The 19,892-nt window shown below is 46.3% G+C and overlaps 1 protein-coding gene across 1 annotated transcript in view; it reads right to left on the bottom strand.

The window, feature by feature from the left end:
- The window catches only part of GET1 (guided entry of tail-anchored proteins factor 1), a 51,398-nt gene extending 31,612 nt beyond the window's left edge, over positions 1-19,786 (bottom strand). Inside the window, exons 1-3 of the mRNA XM_073584689.1 lie at positions 19,550-19,786; positions 16,758-16,923; positions 3,708-3,775 (exon numbers count right to left, since the gene is read on the bottom strand). Of these exons, the coding sequence (XP_073440790.1) occupies positions 3,708-3,775; positions 16,758-16,923; positions 19,550-19,639 (324 nt within the window). The 5' untranslated portion in view covers positions 19,640-19,786. The remainder of the gene's footprint in view (positions 1-3,707; positions 3,776-16,757; positions 16,924-19,549) is intronic.
- Between the last annotated feature and the right edge of the window lie 106 nt (positions 19,787-19,892).

Here is a 19,892-nt window from a genome sequence, read left to right as displayed (position 1 = left end):
CACTCCCTGATAAGTCACTCCCCTAAGATACGCCACTTTTTTTTTTTTTTTTTTTTTTTACTTTCGTTGGTATTTTTTAGTGAAAAACATAATTCTAGTGGAAGCGGGTCGTCAAAGCTTGTTACCTGACCCACTGGTGGAATGATGGGAGTGCGTTAGGGGTCCTGTTGCTTCAGTCTCTGACCCATTGCTTTGCTTGGGGTCTAAGGGTTTATCGGGGAGTAGGGCACTGTTGGCTTCATGTTCCTAAGGCACCAAAATATCTTGTCCTGGCCCTGCCTTGAACCCCCAGAGATAACTGCTGATGTCTTGTGTGGCCATACGTAGCAACGGAAACTCTGCCCCTTTTAGAAGACTAACGGTGACTTATCTTCCTACAGAACAAAAGGATTGGACATGTTGAAGTCCAACATGCCTGACCCTCATATGAAGAGAGAATCGGGATGCCGCCATACACATCAGTTAGTCGGACGACATTCTTCCAATGCTTGAAGCCAGATTTAGTCTGTCAATTTCCTGTGTAATGGACTCCATTTGAAAAAACATCTAAAAGTTCAAGGGTCTGCAGTATTTTGACTGCAAAGGGCTAATATTTCAGATAGGTAATATTTTATATACTACCTTACCACCAAAAAAAAAAACCTTTAACTAGCTAACCCAGACAATTAACCTCATAAAAAATGGGGTTGTCCAGAATTAGGAATTCATTATTCCAAAAACAACACCGCCCCCCCCCCATGTCTACAGGCTGTGTGTGGTATTGCACCCCTATAGCAAGCACTTCCAACAAGTTGGTCTGCAATACCACTTGTTACCAGAAGACATGGGTGGCACTGTTTCTGGAAGAAGGCAATCGTGTTTCTAATAGTGGACAGCCAAATTACAACTGTTTTGAAAAACTACGAGTATAAGTCCTACAGATGTCATGGCTTCTAAGGATAATATCTCTGGTAACTCGGTGCGATATGGTGCTCTGTAGTAAAGACTCTCCGTGCCATCATGCAGCCTCCAGCACAGCGATCTAACGTGTGACTTGGGCTGAAATGCTTTTCCCTAAGGGTGCCAAGACTTTTGCATTTCAATGCGTATATATATATATATATATATATATATATATATGTGTGTATGGTATATCAGTAGCCAGTATTCCAGTCTTACATATGTGATATACAGTATGTCCTGTAAGAAATTCTGTGGGTTTTCCATCCAAATAGGCAGGCAGAAAATCCACAGCAGAATATGACAGGCAGCAAACTGGGTGAAATTTTTCACAATTTGCAGAAATTTTCTGCAAGGAAACTGACCTGTGATGAGGATTTTACATTCACTGTATACAAGGGAGAGCAAAGATTCGCTGCTTATTTATCCCACTGACTTGAGGAAAGTTTGAAAATCTGCAATCAAATAAAAAATTTTTGCATCCGCAGCAAAATCCACGGTTAAGAAAAACTGTCTAAAAAGCAGAAAAGTTGCACAGAAATCTCTGAAGCTCCCTTGACTTGCTGAAGCAACACATGACTGCTGCAGTCAATCACTGGCATCAGAGGTCACAAATGTCTGAAGGTCACTGGGGGCCAGCCGCGGAATAAGCGGAGCCACGCCACAGATTTCATTCTTTTCAGATAATCTGTTGGAATCCACTGCTGAAAATCTGCTCCGATATGTGCATGATCTTGTAGGGATTTTCCTGTAAATGTAGTGTTGGATTCACAGCAAATCTGACACATGTGGGCATCAACTAAGTGGATGAGAAAAATCTCCACTTTTCTACAGCGGTATAATTTCTTAAAGCAGGTCTGCCACCAGATTACACAATGCAAACTGCATACACTACTGAATAAGTATCTTAGACCTTACTGGTGTACTTACTTTGTAAAGCAACGCTGATATGACTGTGTAAACTTTTATATAAGGGTAAACTCAATCTCCTCCTCAACTAGCCTAACTGACAGCTCTTCAATGTCCCTCCTCCCTGTTGCTGAATCTCTGCTGATTTAGTCTGATTGACAGCTCCTCAGTGTGCCTCCTCCCTGCTGCAGCTGAATCTCATCAAATGTAGTCTAATTGTCAGCTGATTAGTGTTGTTCTCCCTGTTGCTGAATCTCTGACAGCTCCTCAGTATCCCACCTCTCGGCTAAATCTCTGCACACATAGCCTGATTGATAGCTCCTCAGCATCTCTCCTCTCTGCTAAATCTCTACGAACGTAGCCTGATTTATAGCTCCTCAGTGTTCCTCCTTCCTATTGCTGAATCTCTGCCCACGTAGCCAGATTGACAGTGCCTCACTATCCCTCCTCCCTGCTGAATCTCTGCCCACGTAGCCTGATTGACAGCTCCTCAGTGTCCCTCACTTAGCCTGACAGACAGCTCCTGAGTGTTCTTCCGCCCTGTTGCAGCTGAGTCTTCGCCAATCTAGACAGACTAATAGCTCTTCTGTTTCCCCTCTCACTGTTCCTGAATCTCCTCCAATCTAGCCTGACACCTCCTCAGTGTCCCTCCTCCCTGCTGAATCTCTGCCCTATAGTCTGATTTCTTCAGAGTCTTTCTCCCTGCTACTGAATATCCACCCACCTAGTCTGATTGACTTGTTCTGAGTGTCCTTACTCCCAAATCTCCATTCACTCAGTCTGATTCACAGCTCCTTCCTCCCTGCTGCTGAAATCTCACACATCTCAGTACAAGCTGCATTTGTCAGTCAGTGTTTACTGAACACATTGGACTCTCACTCTTTAGTTGGACTCATAAAATGCTCATTTTAATAACAGGATTGTACAGTCATTCTGATGGGTAATATTAAAAATAATTCTGCCAGCCTCATCAGGCCTGACAAATCAATTTAGTGACGTATTCAGTTTATAATAAGAAATCTGGTAACAGATCTGTTTAAATACTTATTGTTTGATGTTATAGCCCTAAACCCTGAGGCTGCACTGCGGAGAGACCATGGTGACAACATGCGCCTTCTGTTTTCTGTCAGGTGTGGTGTCATCATGAAGATTAAACACACAAACCTTCCACATAAACAAGCACTTTCACTATTACAACCAGGCAGGATGTTTTATCTATTGATATGGATCCACCCAGAGTCTCCATGACACCTGACAGAAAACAGGAGGAGACATGACATTAGAATCTCATAGTAGAGCAGCCCGAGGCTTTATTTCGTTCTAGAAGTTCAGGCATTCATATGTCAACATGAAAGGACAATGGGCCTCAGTTATCAAAAACTGCCTAAAAAAATGTCTTCCACGCTGCTGCATATGAGCTACATAGAGAGAGAAGAACTGGAATCTCTCATCTGCGTGTGTGAGAGACATCATGGCAGCTAGTCTCCACCCAGCAGCTCAGAGACAACTGAAGATTAGGGATAGCAGAGGGGAAAACTGGTGAAAAATACAGGGAAGCAAATTATTCTGAAAAAAACCCCCACACACTGATGTTCATCACGCAGCTACACATGTGGTACATAGAGACAGGGGAGCAGGAATCCCTCATCTGTGTGTACTGTGTATGGGAGACATCATGGCAGCTGATCTCCACCCAGCAGCTCAGAGACAACTGAAAATTAGGGATAGCAGAGGGGAAAACTGGTGGAAAATGCAGGATGCATACAGAGGCAGCGTTTAATCCAACTGAATATATATATATATATATATATATATATATAAGAATAGTGCTTTGAGATGAGGAAATGAAGTGCACCTACCTGCAAGACATAAAACATAATGCTGACCACCCACTTGATCTTTGCTAGCTGAGCTGTCCTGGCCTTTACTGTCAGTAAGAAAGGAAAGGAGGGAAAAATCAATAAAACATTAAAATGAAAAAAATTATAAAAATGCAGAAAATGTTGTAAAACATCAAGAGCAATGATACTCACCTCTCCCCCCCCTTCCCCGATCCAGTGTTGATGACCTGGCAATTCTCAATGGAACGGACCCTTGCACCCCCGCCCCTTCCCTTTCCTCCAACGACATCTGTCAGGGTAGAGTCAGGAGGCCCACGGTAACACATTAGATGGGCAATAGATGCAGGCCGATATGTGTAAGGGCCATTTAAACCCCATGTATGTGGCATCTCTAAATTCTAGTGTGACATAGTGGCACTGGGGGGTGTTATAGTATTACAGAAACCCGGAACTAGGGCCATAGCTATTTTGGAAAAATTAAGTTTTTGCAACTTTCAAAAAGTATTAACCAACAAACAGCACAATACTCCCCTTATTAGTCCCCTGTCGGTAGATCCCGAGTCCCAAGTCGGCAGATTCCGAGTCCCAAGTCGGCAGATCCCGAGTGCCCAGTCGACAGATCCCGAGTGCCCAGTTGGGTTCTGTATACTGCCTCCAAAGACGACACGGAGATGTGACCGCTGGGATCATGTTGGGAAAGTGAATGGGGTGATAAAAGTATCTCCTGCTTTCCTACTGCATAGATGCCACAGTCACTACTTACTGTGGCTTACAGGGGGTTTAATGGCTGGGATTGGAGTAAAGTTGGTTTTACACATTAGATAAAAGTAGGAGATGGTTGCACAACCATTGAGTGAATCTGACGGCCAATCCTGGTCAATACAGCTTCTGGTGTCGCGGGCTCAGCTCAACGGCCTGTGCCATAAATAAATGGCGAAGGGCAGGAAGAGGGTTTTTTTCCCCTCTGTGAACGTTCCTGGCACATCATTAGAAGTTGTCAGTAATGTCTGATTGACAGAATATATAGTCATGGCCATTTTGGCCCAGCAATCCGACTTTTGTAACCCATTCTGTGCTTATGCCATAAATCATTTCCCAATGTTGTGGATGGGGTGCAGTTGTGTGGCGCTCCATATGTGGCGGGTGGAGGCTGTATTACACAGTCGGCACCTGCCTCTATCAGCAGCGACCGTATACAAGAAAAAGAAATCGAAGTGGGAAACTATCCATGTAAGCAAAAAATGGAACGCTAGAATTACAGCAACTTTTTTCAGCCATTGCATCTTCACCAAAAATACAATATAAAGTGAAGAAATAAGTCATATTCATCCCAAAATTATAGATATAACATGCAAGCCATCATACAGGTGCAATGCCCAAAAAATAAATTACAGTTCTCGACAAGTTACAGGTGACAAGTTTGGTGCCACCGTGATCGCAGTAACCCGGAAAATTATGTTTTTGGGTTGTTATTTTTTAACGATCTCAAGCCATCATGATCGATGGATGAAGGTCAATCTTGTGCAAACTTAGATAGGTCCACCAGGGTAGTGCAAAAAACAAGCTCTTAGGTTGATGGAAAAATAAAGTTGTAGCTCTTCGAAAAACTGGAGGAAAAAAAAGCAAAGAAATGAAAAAAGACAAAAAGGGCTAAACATGAAGGGGCTAATATGTATGGTGGGAAAACCATATTAATATGTCTAGGAAAATACGGATAGAAAACCAGGGCTGCCCTCCATTGTTTGCTCTCTCCATGGCTTTGGCCTGGGGCAGGTACTACAAGACTCACATGATGATCCCTGCTGATACTTCGCATCTTCTCCAGACTGCCGGGCACAAGCCCTGTTTACTAGGACATCTCAGCCAATCACATTGATTTATAGGGCATTCAGATTTGAGGACGAGAGCGTCCTGCATGACAAAGACCCTTTGTGATTTAAAGACCCCTGATATTAAAACAACAGGTCTGGAGCGGCAGCGGCCATTCACATGGAAACAAACATGGCGGAGAAGAATAAGCAACAGGTCCATGCACATATTGTATCTGCATTTTATTCCGTGCCGCCCATCTTGACGCCTTCAGCCTTTAATCCAGATTATCTGTAATTGGGCATCCCATAAGTGCCGGATCAAAGGTTATGGTTTATGTAGAATGCAAACGTTTTCTGTCGGTGGTCTGAGATGGTGCCCGAATATCCATCGACTTCGGCCTTTAATTTCCCTTTTGCACATTTCTAACTTTCATGTCTGAATGTGATATTTTTATTGTAAAACTAAAACCAATAAATCCCACTAAATGGACCGGAATGACGGAATGATTGTGCAAAAAAAAAGTCTTTTTAGATGCCTTCTGTGCCTTGTCTGAGTAGAGGCACGGTTGGGATGGAAAAGGGACATGCCTTAACACAAAGAGGACCTGATCTAACATGCGCAGGAAATTTTGGAGCAAATTTTTGGCACAAAATAAGCCAAATAATAAGCGGTGAAAACTTAAAGACAATCTAAAGAAGCGCAAAATTTACCAAACAGGCAAATAAGTAAATCTGGCGCATTTCAAGACTGTCCCATCCAAGGGACGCCATATAGAAAAGATTCAGTTCAGTGCTCCTGTGTTCTCCATCAGAGCTGCAAACTCCTCCGGCGGCTCATCTCCTGATCAAAAAAAAGGATCAGGCACTAGAAAACCAGCCTGTCCATCATCTGTCAGGGGAGAGTCGGGGGCCCCCATACATATCCCAGTGACGTGGCTCACATCCAATCTTCAGGAGCGCACTTCTCTCCTGCCATCCCGCCTCCTGCTTGTCAGGGAGCGGAACACTTGTGAAGATTGACAGTTGGGACCAGCGGCATGTATTCACCGATGGCCGAACTGTGGTTCCCCCATGCTGCCAGGAATCGAAAGTTGGCTAAATCAGCGATCTGCTCAACTTCAGAGAAGCCCCTGCAAGCTCTAAAGCAAAGAGATTGTAAGCGCTCACTCGTCGACTAGGAGACTGGCCACCTCTGATGGACTGCGGAGGAGGCTAGTATAAATCACAAACTCCTTCCATTCTTCTGACAGGAGGGGCTAATCAAGGAGACGTAAATTCAAAGTATTTATAAGCACTTTGCAACTGAACCAATTTAAAGGGATGAGACAGCCCCTATAAGAAGAAAAAGATCAGACAGTTGAAATCAAACAGCCTGATTCTTCTTTTCCTCAATATTTTCCACAAAGGGAAAATCAGGACACAATGGACGGTGGTACGGTTCTACGAGTACGGGTTTGGCCAATGATAATCTCATGTGTTCGGCACCTTACGTTTTGTTCTTCACAGTGCGTAGTGAAAGGATGAATGTCGGTACACACGGTATTATTGTGAGGTTTTTCCCAACTAGGTTACATAAATAATGGCTTATTATGAGAAGGCCGGTGCCAGAAGTAATCGCAGGAAGATTTGCTCAGAGTTGACGTTCGACGAGGATCAGTTATTGGGTTAATGGCACTTTAATTATCACTAATTAGAAGGTCCCCTGATAAGATGACAAGTAACGGCCATTTCCCACAGTCCGGCCTTCACTTAAAGGGGTTGTCTGTTCTGAGTAACTACTGATCATATGCCCTATTAGGTGTAATAGACGGTGGTCTGCTACTCAGGAACCCTGTTATTTACCAGATGTCCATACATGTGAGTTCATGAACAATTTTATTATTTTTCACCACTGGAACATTGCTTCATAAATGGCCATAGAAAAACCACATATGCATTGGTGGGACTGACGTCCCATGCTCGGAATTTTCCCCATGGCCCTGTGAACTTTTCTTAAACTAAGGCTCCTACTTGCTGTTCTTTTAGAAAGTGGTTCTGCAGCAGCTGAGGTCTCTACTATTAGGACAGTGCTATGATTATTCCTATTAGGAGCCGCCGCAGAGTTCTGGGTTTTCCTCTGGAAAGATGGGCCAAAAAGAGATTTAACAGACTCTGAAAGTCACAAATTGTTCCCAGTGTACAGAGGACGCAGCTCCTGAGATATTGGGGCGATGGCAGAACAGCAAATAGTCAACAGGGCACAAAAAACCGAGAGAGAAAAAGATGCAGAATAATTGCCAAAGATGTGAGAAGAAACAGACGTGAAGCGACCAGGAGCCATTATCATCCAGTGCTCCCAAATTCCAGAACTGCAGCCTCCCTGGAGGCCACAAATACAATGTGCTCAGAAACATGGCCAAGGTGAGGAGGCTGAGCCCGAACACCACTGAGAAAGACACAGAAGTGGAAAGGTCAAGAAAAATACGAAGACTGTTTGTTCAAAAGCTTTGTGGACTGATGAGATGACATTGACTCTTGACGAAACAGATGGATGGGCCGTGGCCAGATCAGTACTGGACATAGACCTCCACTTCCACTTTGACACCAGTGAGATGTAGATGGGGTACTGCTATGGGCGGTTTTATTAAAGATGAGCTTGTTAGACCTGAAGATGGACTCAAAATCAACTCTGAAACCTCCTGCCGGTGTTGACAAGACGCGTATTCTTCCAGCAGTGGCACAAGAAAAAGTATGCATCTTCCAAGAAAATCAGGATTTTTCTGCAGGACATGGCTCCATTGCAGTATCCAAGTCTCCACTGCTCAGGGCCAGGATAGGCCTTCACGATGGAGAATAATGACCCGGCCCTGTCCTCCCTGGACATAAACCCTACTGAGGCCTTGTTGGTCCTTCTTGGCTTTGAGATTTGTAGTGAAGAACAGTCACCTCTCTGATCAGTGTCTGAGGCTGTGGTTGGTGGGGTCCAAAAAGATGAAGAACCTGACAAACTCCATGGATGGAGCTCATGTGCAGATTTTCTCCTAGAACAAAACCGCACTTTTTCTTTTCTTATATATCCAGATTTATTAAGCTTTTTGATTGACCGACAGCTCTGGAGTTGTTCAGTAATAAAATGAACCATCAAAACCCAAATGGTCTACTAATTCTGCACACGGTGTACGCAGAACGTCAGGCAAGTGGGGAAGGGTAAAAAAAAAAAATCATAAAAATGTATCATTCAGCATGAGCCCGTGAAAAATCTGGGGCACTGTCTAATCTGGAGTAATTCCACAATTACATTATGGGAATTTCGCAGTTTTAATACTTAACATTCTTCACAATAAATGAGAAAACTAAGCTGGAATATTTCTACTTTTTATCATTTCTAGATCTTATGCTGCAAACTAAATTTATATTGGAAAACATAGCCGATCATTGCAAAACATCAGCGCAATTTGCATCGTCATTTGCATGGCCCCGTAGTGTAGCATTAGGGCGTGCAGACCCCCGCAGTTACACCTGGACCCCCGCTGCCTGGGAGAAGTGAGGAGGTGTGATGGTGCTATAGTTGTACAGTAATGTGATAAGGGCTGACCTACTGCGCATCTCTATACCTCCATATTGTAATGCATGCCTCCTATATGGGGAGAAGCCATTCTACATAATGGTCCTCGGTCGGGCAGTGCTGCGGGGTTTGCATCCTTGATTGACCAGAGCCTAATCCAGTAAGAAAATCAGTATAAACATAAAGGGGCTCTCCTACTCCAGGGTCCCCGGATCCCTCTGTAGTGAAATGCAAATCTAGAGAGGTGGCTGCACGGCTCCATCCATAAAAGCCTACAGGCGATATAGGCATGGCAGGTTCTTGTACATTTGGCTTCCTGTTACCTATGCCTGCCACCAGAAACCCACAAAATGGTTATACAAGATTGTTAGCAGGAACGACTGTGAATTTGCAATACATGTTTATATAGGTGGAATGTAAAATAAACACGCTTTATATGTAAAACAATGTTTCCCTGAAAATACAACCTACCCTGAAAGTGAGACCTAGCATAATTTTACAGGATTTTTGGTGTATGCTTGAAATACAAGCCCTATTCCAAAAATAAGCCATAATTACAGCCAGGGCCAGAGTTAGGGGGATGGGTGTAGTTACTGGGCAATTGCCCAGGGTCCCCCTCACTTAGGGGGGGTCCAGTGTTTCTATTCCGAGGTTAAGACTGTTTAAAGACCTTTGGTGACATCAAGGTCATGTCACCATGATGTCATCAAAGGTCATTTAACTGAGGGAGTCTAGAGGAATTAGGCTGGTATGTACCATAGATTGAGTAGAAGCACCTTTTGAGATAGTACTGCCATGAGTCTTTCTTGGGAATGATGCAATAAGTTTCTCACCCTTGGATTTGGGGATCCTCGGCCATTCTTCCTTGCAGATCCTCTCCAGTTCCGTCAGGTTGGATGGTGAACGTTGGTGGACAGCCATTTTCTGGTCTCTCCAGAGATGCTCAATTGGGTTTAGGTCAGGGCTCTGGCTGGGCCAGTCAAGAATGGTCACAGAGTTGTTCTGAAGCCACTCCTTTGTTATTTTAGCTGTGTGCTTCGGCCAAGTCTGAGGTCTAGAGCACTCTGGAAGAGGTTTTCATCCAGGATATCTCCGTACTTGGTCGCATTCAGGTTTCCTTCAATTGCAACCAGTCATCTTGTCCCTGCAGCTGAAAAACACCCCATAGCATGATGCTGCCACCACCATGTTTCACTGTTGGGATTGTATTGGGAAGGTGATGAGCAGTGCGTTTTCTCCACACATACAACTTTGAATTATCACCAAAAAGTTCTATCGTCGTCTCATCAGACCAGAGAAACGTATTTCTCACAGTCTGGGAGTCCATCATGTGTTTTTTTTAGCAAACTATATGCAAGCTTCCATATGTCTGGCACTGAGGAGAGGCTTCCGTCGGGCCACTCTGCCATTAACGCCCGACTGGTGGAGGGCTGAAGTGATAGTTGACTTTGAAAAACTTTCTCCCATCTCCCTACTGTATCTCTGGAGCTCAGCCACAGTGATCTTGGGGTTCTTCTTTACCTCACTCACCAAGGCTCTTCTCCCACGATTGCTCAGTTTGGCTGGACAGCCAGGTCTAGAAAGACTTCTGGTTGTCTCAATCTTCTTCTATTTAAAGGATTATGGAGGCCACTTTGCTCTTAGGAACCTTGAGTACAGCAGAAATTCTTTTGTAACCTTGGCCTGATCTGTGCCTTGCCCCAATTCTGTCTCTGAGCTCCTTGGCCAGTTCCTTTGACCTCATGATTCTCATTTGGTGTGACATGCACTGTGAGCTCTTATATAGACAGGTGTGCGCCCTTACAAATCAAGTCCTATCAGTTTAATTACACACAGCTAGACTCCAATGAAGGAGCAGAAACATATCAAGGAGGATCACAAGGAAATGGACAGCATGTGACTTAAATATGAGTGTCTGAGCAAAGGGTCTGAATACTTATGACCATGTGATATTTCAGTTTTTCTTTTTTAATAAATTTGCAAAAATGTCTATATTTCTGTTTTTTTTCAGTCAAGATGGGGTGCAGAGTGTACATTAATGAGAAAAAAATGAACTTTCTAAAATTTACCAAATGGCTGCAATGAAACAAAGAGTGAAAAATTTAAAGGGGTCTGAATACTTTCCATAACCACTGTATATACATCTGTATGTGCAGTTTGTGTGTGTATTACAGGTGTATATGCAGTGTGTTTGTGGTGATATGATTATATTTGAATAAATGTGGATTGTTGTTCATAGAAGAAAAATTAAGGTGTCAGGAACACCGCACTTCACTTGCTCACTGAGCCAGTGCGCGTGTCCTGAGTAAGACAACCTGTGCTCAGAGATACCTGTGGAGCGGGCAGCAGCAGAGAAGATGCGTGCTTCAGACCCGCAGGACCTGAAGCATGTGACTGCTGGGTGCGTGGCCTAAACTCCCGAGAGTTAGGAGCTGCAGGAAAACTCCTAGAATGGTAACTACGGAACAAAGTTATTAATAGGCATAGACAGGGAAATAAACCAGATCAGGCCGGGGTCAAAGCACGAGATAGCACGACAATTACCAAAGGGCAAAACAGAACAGATAGTCAAGACGTAGCCACGAAGTCAGAAACCAAAGAAGCAGATATACAGTACAGAATCAACAGGCAAACTCACAACGGGGGACAGAACCGGATCAGAACCATAGAAGCAAGCTAGAAGACAACGAACAGGCACACAGGGGTCACAACACTCGGCCAAAGGCAAAAGTATAACTGACAGGGATTGGAGTATCTCAGGGCAATAAAAAGCTCTGCCTGAACCAAAGAGAGGCCACAATAATTAACCCCAGGTGTGCAGGTCAAAGCCTGCACTGAGCTCAAGACATTAACCCCTGACGTGCAGGTCAAAACCTGCACTGGGATCATGACATAAGGCATCCCCTGAAAATAAGCCCTAACCCATCTTTTTGAGCAAAAAAATAATATAAGACTCTGTCTACATAGTAACATATATATATATATATATATATATATATATATATATATATACGCCTTATCGTGTCTGTCTGTAACCGAAATCGCGGGCCGCTGATTGGTCGCAGGCAGGCGCAGGCCTTAATCTGTAAAAAAGAGAATTAAATTAAAAAAAAAAAGTTATTCTCACCTTCCGACGGCCTCCTGTCTTCTTTCCACGCGCCCGGCCTCGCGTTCCCAGTAATGCTTTGCGGCTTAGACCGCTGATGACGTCACTCTCGTGAGAGCGAGAAAGAAGACCGACGTCATCAGCGGTCTAAACTGCAAAGCATTACTGGGAACGCGAGGCCGGGCGCGTGGAAAGAAGACAGGAGGCCGTCAGAAGGTGAGAATAACTTTTTTTTATTTTATAATATTATTTTTGTACAGGGCCGCGGCAGTGATTGTCGCGGCTACAGGGCCGCGTTGCTGATTGGTCGCGGACAGAGGGCCGCGACGCTGATTGGTCGCAGCTACACGGAAAGGGGGGTGAGGGGACCATGCATATCAGGATTGGGGGGTGAGGGGACCATGCATACCAGGATTGGGGGGTGAGGGGACCATGCATACCAGGATTGGGGGCTGAGGGGACCATGCATACCAGGATTGGGGGCTGAGGGGACCATGCATACCAGGATTGGGGGCTGAGGGGACCATGCATACCAGGATTGGGGGCTGAGGGGACCATGCATACCAGGATTGGGGGCTGAGGGGACCATGCATACCAGGAAAGGGGGGTGAGGGGACCATGCATACCAGGAAAGGGGGGTGAGGGGACCATGCATACCAGGAAAGGGGGGTGAGGGGACCATGCATACCAGGAAAGGGGGGTGAGGGGACCATGCATACCCCAAAAGGGGGGTAAGAGGACCATGCATACCAGGACTGGGGGGGTGAGGGGACCATGCATACCCCAAAAGGGGGGTAAGAGGACCATGCATACCAGGATTGGGGGGTGAGGGGACCATGCATATCAGGAAAGGGGGGTGAGGGGACCATGCATACCAGGAAAGGGGGGTGAGGGGACCATGCATACCCCAAAAGGGGGGTAAGAGGACCATGCATACCAGGACTGGGGGGGTGAGGGGACCATGCATACCCCAAAAGGGGGGTAAGAGGACCATGCATACCAGGATTGGGGGGTGAGGGGACCATGCATATCAGGAAAGGGGGGTGAGGGGACCATGCATACCAGGATAGGGGGGTGAGGGGACCATGCATACCAGGATAGGGGGGTGAGGGGACCATGCATACCAGGATAGGGGGGTGAGGGGACCATGCAACCAAGAAAGGGGGGTGAGGGGACCATGCATACCACGATAGAGGGGTGAGGGGACCATGCATACCACGATAGAGGGGTGAGGGGACCATGCATACCAGGAAAGGGGGGTGAGGGGACCATGCATATCAGGATTGGGGGTGAGGGGACCATGCATACAGGATTGGGGGGTGAGAGGACCATGCATACCAGGACTGGGGGGTGAGAGGACCATGCATACCAGGACTGGGGGGTGAGGGGACCATGCATACCAGGAAAGGGGTGTGTGGATACCATGCATACCAGGATTGGGGGGGTGAGGAGACCATACATACCAGGAAAGGGGGGTGACGGTGAGCATACATACCAGGATTGGGGTGTCAGAGGACCATGCATACCAAGAAAGGGGGGTGAGGGGACCATGCATACCAGGATTGGGGGGTGAGAGGACCATGCATACCAGGGCTGGGGGGGTGAGGGGACCATGCATACCCCAAAAGCAGGGTAAGAGGACCATGCATACCAGGATTGGGGGGTGAGGGGACCATGCATATCAGGAAAGGGGGGTGAGGGGACCATGCATATCAGGAAAGGGGGGTGAGGGGACCATGCATACCAGGATAGGGGGGTGAGGGGACCATGCATACCAGGATAGGGGGGTGAGGGGACCATGTATACCAGGATTGGGGGGTGACGATGAGCATACATACCAGGATTGGGGTGTGAGAGGACCATGCATACCAGCAAAGGGGGGTGAGGGGACCATGCATACCCCGAAAGGGGGGTAAGAGGACCATGCATACCAGGATTGGTAGAATTGCCTTGTAATGTTTTCATTTCCTGTTCTGTCCAGATGTCATCGTATCCTAGAATTCCAAGCTGAGGAAGTTCACCGCCATATTGGGACACCCAAGTGATGGGTGTCTCAATATGGAAACTGCTGCTGGTACCAGCCTCTTGCACGGTACCACCAGCGGAACACCGTCGCACCACACACATACTCTATACGCTGTACACGCCTCACACACACAGACTCACACTCACGCAGCCTCTTGCGCGGTACCACCAGCGAAACACCGTCGCACCACACACACGCGCGCACTCTGTACGCCGTACGCACCTCACTCACACTCACGCAGCCTCTTGCGCAGTAACATAGTAACATAGTTTTGGAGGCTGAAGGAAGACCTTATGTCCGTCTAGTTCAGCCTATTTTTAGTGCAGCTGTTCTGCATTGTTGATCCTGGGGAAGGCAAAAAACCCACAGAGTAGAAGCCAATTTTCTCCATAGGGAAAAAAATTCCTTCCCCTAAGCTGGGTCAGCCATCTACCTATAATATTCTGTTATTCGAAACCTTCTCTACTGTTACTCACAAGAAAAGCCTCCATTCCTTTCTTACATTCATTCAGTAAGTTGGCCATCACCACTTCCTCAGGAAGAGAATTCCAGAGCCTCACTGCTCTTACCGTGAAGAACCCTCTTCTATGCTGGTGCAGAAATTGTCTTTCCTCCAAATGAAGAGAATGCCCCCTTGTTCTTGTCAGTCCTTGGTACAAACTGTTCATTGGAGAGATCTCTGTATTGCCCTCTGATATACTTGTACATATATATTAGGTCTCCCCTAAGTCTTCTCTTTTCTAGAGTAAATAGACCTAATTTTGATAACCTTTCTGGGTATTGTAGTGAACCAACTCCATTTATCATTTTAGTAGCCCGCCTTTGAACCCTTTCAAGTTCAGTAATGTCTTTCTTGAGCACCGGCGTCCAAAATTGCACACAATACTCCAAGTGTGGTCTGACGAGTGATTTGTACAGAGGGAGGATTATGTTTTCATCTCGTTTCCCCAGACCTCTTCTAATGCATCCCATGTACCACCAGTGGAACACCGTCGCACTGCGCCTGCGCGAATTCTGCGCAGGCGCAGTGAATCATTCGGCTGATCCTGGCGGCAGATGCGCAATGTGTCTACAGGCAAAAGCCGGTCACATTAAAGGGGTTTTCCCACGAACGAAAGTGCATTTTAAAAATTGTCTGTGTCTGACCGTCTACGAAGCATACCACATTTCCTGGGCAGGGGAGGAAGCAAAAGACTATACTGACATTTCAGCAGGGAATCAGAGGATTCATTTTGTGAGGTAAAATATTTCACTGACTGTTTTTAAACAATATTTTACCTCACAAAATGTATCATCTGCGATCTCCTGCTGTAATGTCAGTATTGTCTTTTGCTTCCTCCTTTGCCCAGGAGCTGTGGTATGTTCTGTACACGGTCAGACACAGGGGTGAGAGAGACAGAGCACAGGGGGGAGACAGCTCAAATGGGACAGCACAGGAAGGAGAGAGACAGCAGACAAGGGGGACAGCACATGGGGTAGACAGGTCAAAGAAGAGAACACAGACGGGAGAAGTCAGCACATTGGGAAAGAGAGAGTGGATAGGTGGGTGAGCACATGGGGGGGAGGAGAGATTCTCAACACTGCAAAGCCTGCCCCCATTGTGACATTACCGCCCTCCCGATGTGATAGCATCTGTCCTCCATCTAGTAGTAACATCATTAGCAAAGCTGAAAAAAGACATTTGTCCATCCAGTTCAGCCTATATTCCGTCAGAATAATTCCCCAGATCTATGTCCTTCTAAAGAACCTAATCACTGTAAGATACAATATTGTTACGCTCCAGGAAGACATCCAGGCCTCTCTTGAACTCCTCGACTGAGTTCGCCATCACCACCTCCTCAGGCAGGGAATTCCAGATTCTCACTGCCCTAACAGTAAAGAATCCTCTTCTATGTTGGTGGGAAAACCTTTTCTCCTCCAGACGCAGAGAATGCCCCCTTGTGACCGTCACCTTCCTTGGTTTAAACAGATCCTCAGAGATATTTGTATTGTCCCCTTACATACTTATACATGGTTATTAGATCGCCCCTCGGTCATCATTTTTCTAGACTAATCCTAATTTTGCTAATCTCTCTGGGTATTGTAGTTCCCCCATCCTCTTTATTATTTTTGTTGCCCACCATTGTACTCGTTCTATTTCCATTATATCCTTCCTGAGCACCGGTGCCCAAAACTGTACACAGTACTCCATGTGCGGTCTAACCAGGGATTTGTACAGAGGCAGTATAATGCTCTCATCATGTGTATCTAGACCTCTTTTAACGCACCCCATGATCCTGTTTGCCTTGGCAGCTGCTGCCTGTCTAATTTCTGGGAAACACAGTATTCAGGGTAAAACCATGTACCACAAACACCTCATGTGAAGCTGCCCTCAGACTTGCCTAACGGGTTACAGAACCCAGTTTTCCACGATGTTCCAGATATTGCACCCCCACACTGACAATTGCAATCACGAGTTAAGGAAAAAAAAGAAGCGTACAGTATATGGATCTAAGTTTTTTCCTAAAGGAAACTTTGAATGCAATACATCATTTGGCAGCTGTATTGTTGCAGTATTGGTGTATACACCTCGTGGTATTACCGTGAGTCTTCAGTTTGTCCGTCATCTTGTTGATTTTACGCTCCAGTCTGGCATACCTTGCGAACTCATCCATCATACTGATACTGGAGAGCTCCTGTCTCATACCCTGAATATCGGACCTCATCTGCTGCTCCTGGTCAGCATCCTTCTGCAGCAACCGGGACACCTACACCAGACAAAACAGATGTAGCAGAGCCGTGTTTATCAGATGACACAACGCAATGTGGCTTTTCACAGGACAGCAGATAAGTGTCCAGCGTTATCATATAGGGGTTTTACAGTTTGCTAAATCTGCCCTGCGTTACATGCTGGTGATTCTACCGGCTATGGAGGTCCAAATATCAGATCCAGACCGATTGTGCAATGTCCCAGTGTAAACCATCATTTTTGTTACTCAATTTGTGACCAGCATGATCTAGTGACGGAAACACTGATTCCAGTGATGTGCCACTTACTGGGCTGATCTGCTTCAGTTTTATCTGAAGCAGATCTACCAGTTCTCTGAATGGCAGCTTTCCGTGTACACTGTGCATAGGCAGAAAGATTCCAATTAATGGTGGGGAGAAGGGTTATATAAAACTCATGAATATGGAGGACTACAGGCAGCGGGTTTACTAGTCTTCTGGTGTTATAGGGAACCTGTCACCCCCCCAGGGTGTTTTTCAGTTAAAGAGCCACCTTCAGCAGCACTAAGGCTGCATTCTGTGAAGGTGGCTCTTCTTTTTCTGTTCCCCAGTATTGCTGAAATATTGACTTTTATAAATAGGTCCTCATACCAGTTTTTTTAATGGGGCAATGGTAGAAATGAAATAACACAAAACATTACTTATACATTTATGAATCTACATTGACACTGTTGTATCAGTGGCATGATGCCTACAACTGGAGACCACTGCAGACAATCCTTGGTTACGCTTTGCAGATCAGACATCACTACTGCAGCCCTTTCAGAGAGCATTGGGGAGGGGGCGCTGGAGCCGCAGGGGCTGCAACAGATAAGATTTATAGGGATCCCAGAACACAGGTCCAGCAGCCACCGGACCAGAGCCCTGTGAACCACTTCCTACTTGACAGCATCTCCAACGCCTCTTCTGATTAGTAGGCCAATCACAACGTCATGCTGTAATGATAAAATCCCACAAGGCCTGCTAATCAGAGGAACCAGGCATCCCGGCAACTAGGGCTCTGGTCCAGTGGCAATGGACTACCAAAGTGGCCACTGGACCAAGGTCATATGAATCTTCATGGTGAACTATAAAACATGTCACCTATACACAGAATAAGAGCCCCCTGGACACCAGACTAGATGCCGGGATCCATTTTGGAGGCGTTGGCATAGTGGTCACGCATGTGTGTCGCTGCTCCATTTAGGGTCTATGGGACTTTGCTCGTCTACCTCCATCAGCCCCAAACACTGTGAGCATGACCGCCACTTCATATTAACTTCTCCAGATTAGGACCCCCATCCTGATCATCAGTGGAGCACCAATGACCATATTATTAACCACCTATCTCATGAATAGGTGAGACTTCTTTTTGTGGATTAACCTTTAGGCTAGGGTCATAGAACCATGCTCATCACAATCTGATCAGAGTTTGATCAGATTCTGTCAGACGAGGAGAAAATGGAAAAAAAAGAAGTCTCCAACGTCTCCATTCTGTCACTGCGCGGAAATCTGGCTGCACTCAGACTAAAGGGTGTGTGCACACGCTGCGGATTTTGCTGCGGATCCGCAGCTTTTCTGGCCCTTCTGGTGTACAGTACCATTTTACTCTATGTAAAATGGAAACCGCTGTGCCAATGCTGCAGAATTTTCCACGCGGTTTTAAATCCGCAGAAAGAAATGACATGTCAATTCTTTTCTGCAGATTCCGCTGCGTTATACCATCTCCTCCATTGTGGAGGTGATAAACCGCAGGTCTTTTGACCTGAAATTTACCTGCGGAATTTACAAAATCCGGGGGGAGAAGTCTGCAGCACCTAAAAACTACGTGTGCACATAGCCTTATCGACATGGATAGCCGAGTGCGATCCAAATTATCAGATCAATCTTGGACATGCCAGGATTTTTCTTCCTCATAGACACTGCTAGGGGGAAGAAAAAAAAAAAACTGGACATGTGCATGGCCCCATATTCTAACATGGAGACGAGTAGACGAGTGCTATCAGTCAAACGTCGTCCGATTATTCCGCTCGTCTCTATGAGCCCTTAATCGGATCATCCCAATGCAATTCCTGGAAGTCACAATGACACCTTCCACTCTGCTGCATCAACATAAACCACAGGTAAAACACCTCATGTCCTCTGAAGGTCACACGAGCGATGTCCCCCACAGTATATACACTGAAGGGCCCAGTGTACGGCTTCCCCCAGGTCACACATTACAGCCACAGACTATGCAGACACACATGGCTGGCACTGATGTAATCCACTGTGGGGGGGGGGGGGGGACCCTGCAGCTAGGACCTGGGGATCCAGAGTCTGCTATAAGCTGAGCACTAGAGTCCTGCTGCATCCATGGGGGGCGCTGATAGATCAGAGGGGTTATGTCAGGTGAGGAGGCAGCGCAGTGTGCACAGGGGACATGGCCGCCCCTGCACATATTCCCATCGCTGTGGCTGCATTTATGTAACACATGGAGGGGGAACGTGGTGTCTGTGATGGTGGGGAGGAGGATAGTGGCGTGTCGGGGGGGTCTAAGGAAAAAAAACCCGCGCATTCCATCAGCTCTGTGTCTAGCGGCCCCTCAGAAAGCAGTCCCCTCTTTAAAACCTCTGCTTGCTTACTTACTATTGAGGATAAGGAAGGAAGCTGGATTTTAAAGAGATTGCACAGAAACACAGTGATCAGCACTAACAACCACGCACAGCTCTCCGCCATGTTTTTTCCCCGGGATGATCATCATCACACACACACAATAGCAATCACCAAGCCACGCCCCTCCTCATCCGCCGGTGAGGAGGAAGACATGGCTGGCCGAGTGGCCGGTGACTCTAACACATCATGGAAGAGGAGACACAAGGAGAGCAGGAGAACACCTCGCTTTAATGTCCGCCCTCTTTATCTGAGCGCGCGCGGGGATGGAACGTTGGGGAGAAGCCGCTTAGAACGTCGGGGCCGTCACGTGACGCCC

The sequence above is a fragment of the Dendrobates tinctorius genome, unplaced genomic scaffold (assembly GCF_039654945.1).
Source record: "Dendrobates tinctorius isolate UK_male_01 unplaced genomic scaffold, ASM3965494v1 ptg000084l, whole genome shotgun sequence".
Classification (NCBI taxonomy): Eukaryota; Metazoa; Chordata; class Amphibia; order Anura; family Dendrobatidae; genus Dendrobates; species Dendrobates tinctorius.
The sequence above is the reverse complement of the archived record's forward strand: the minus strand, read 5'-3'. Positions and strand labels throughout refer to the sequence as shown.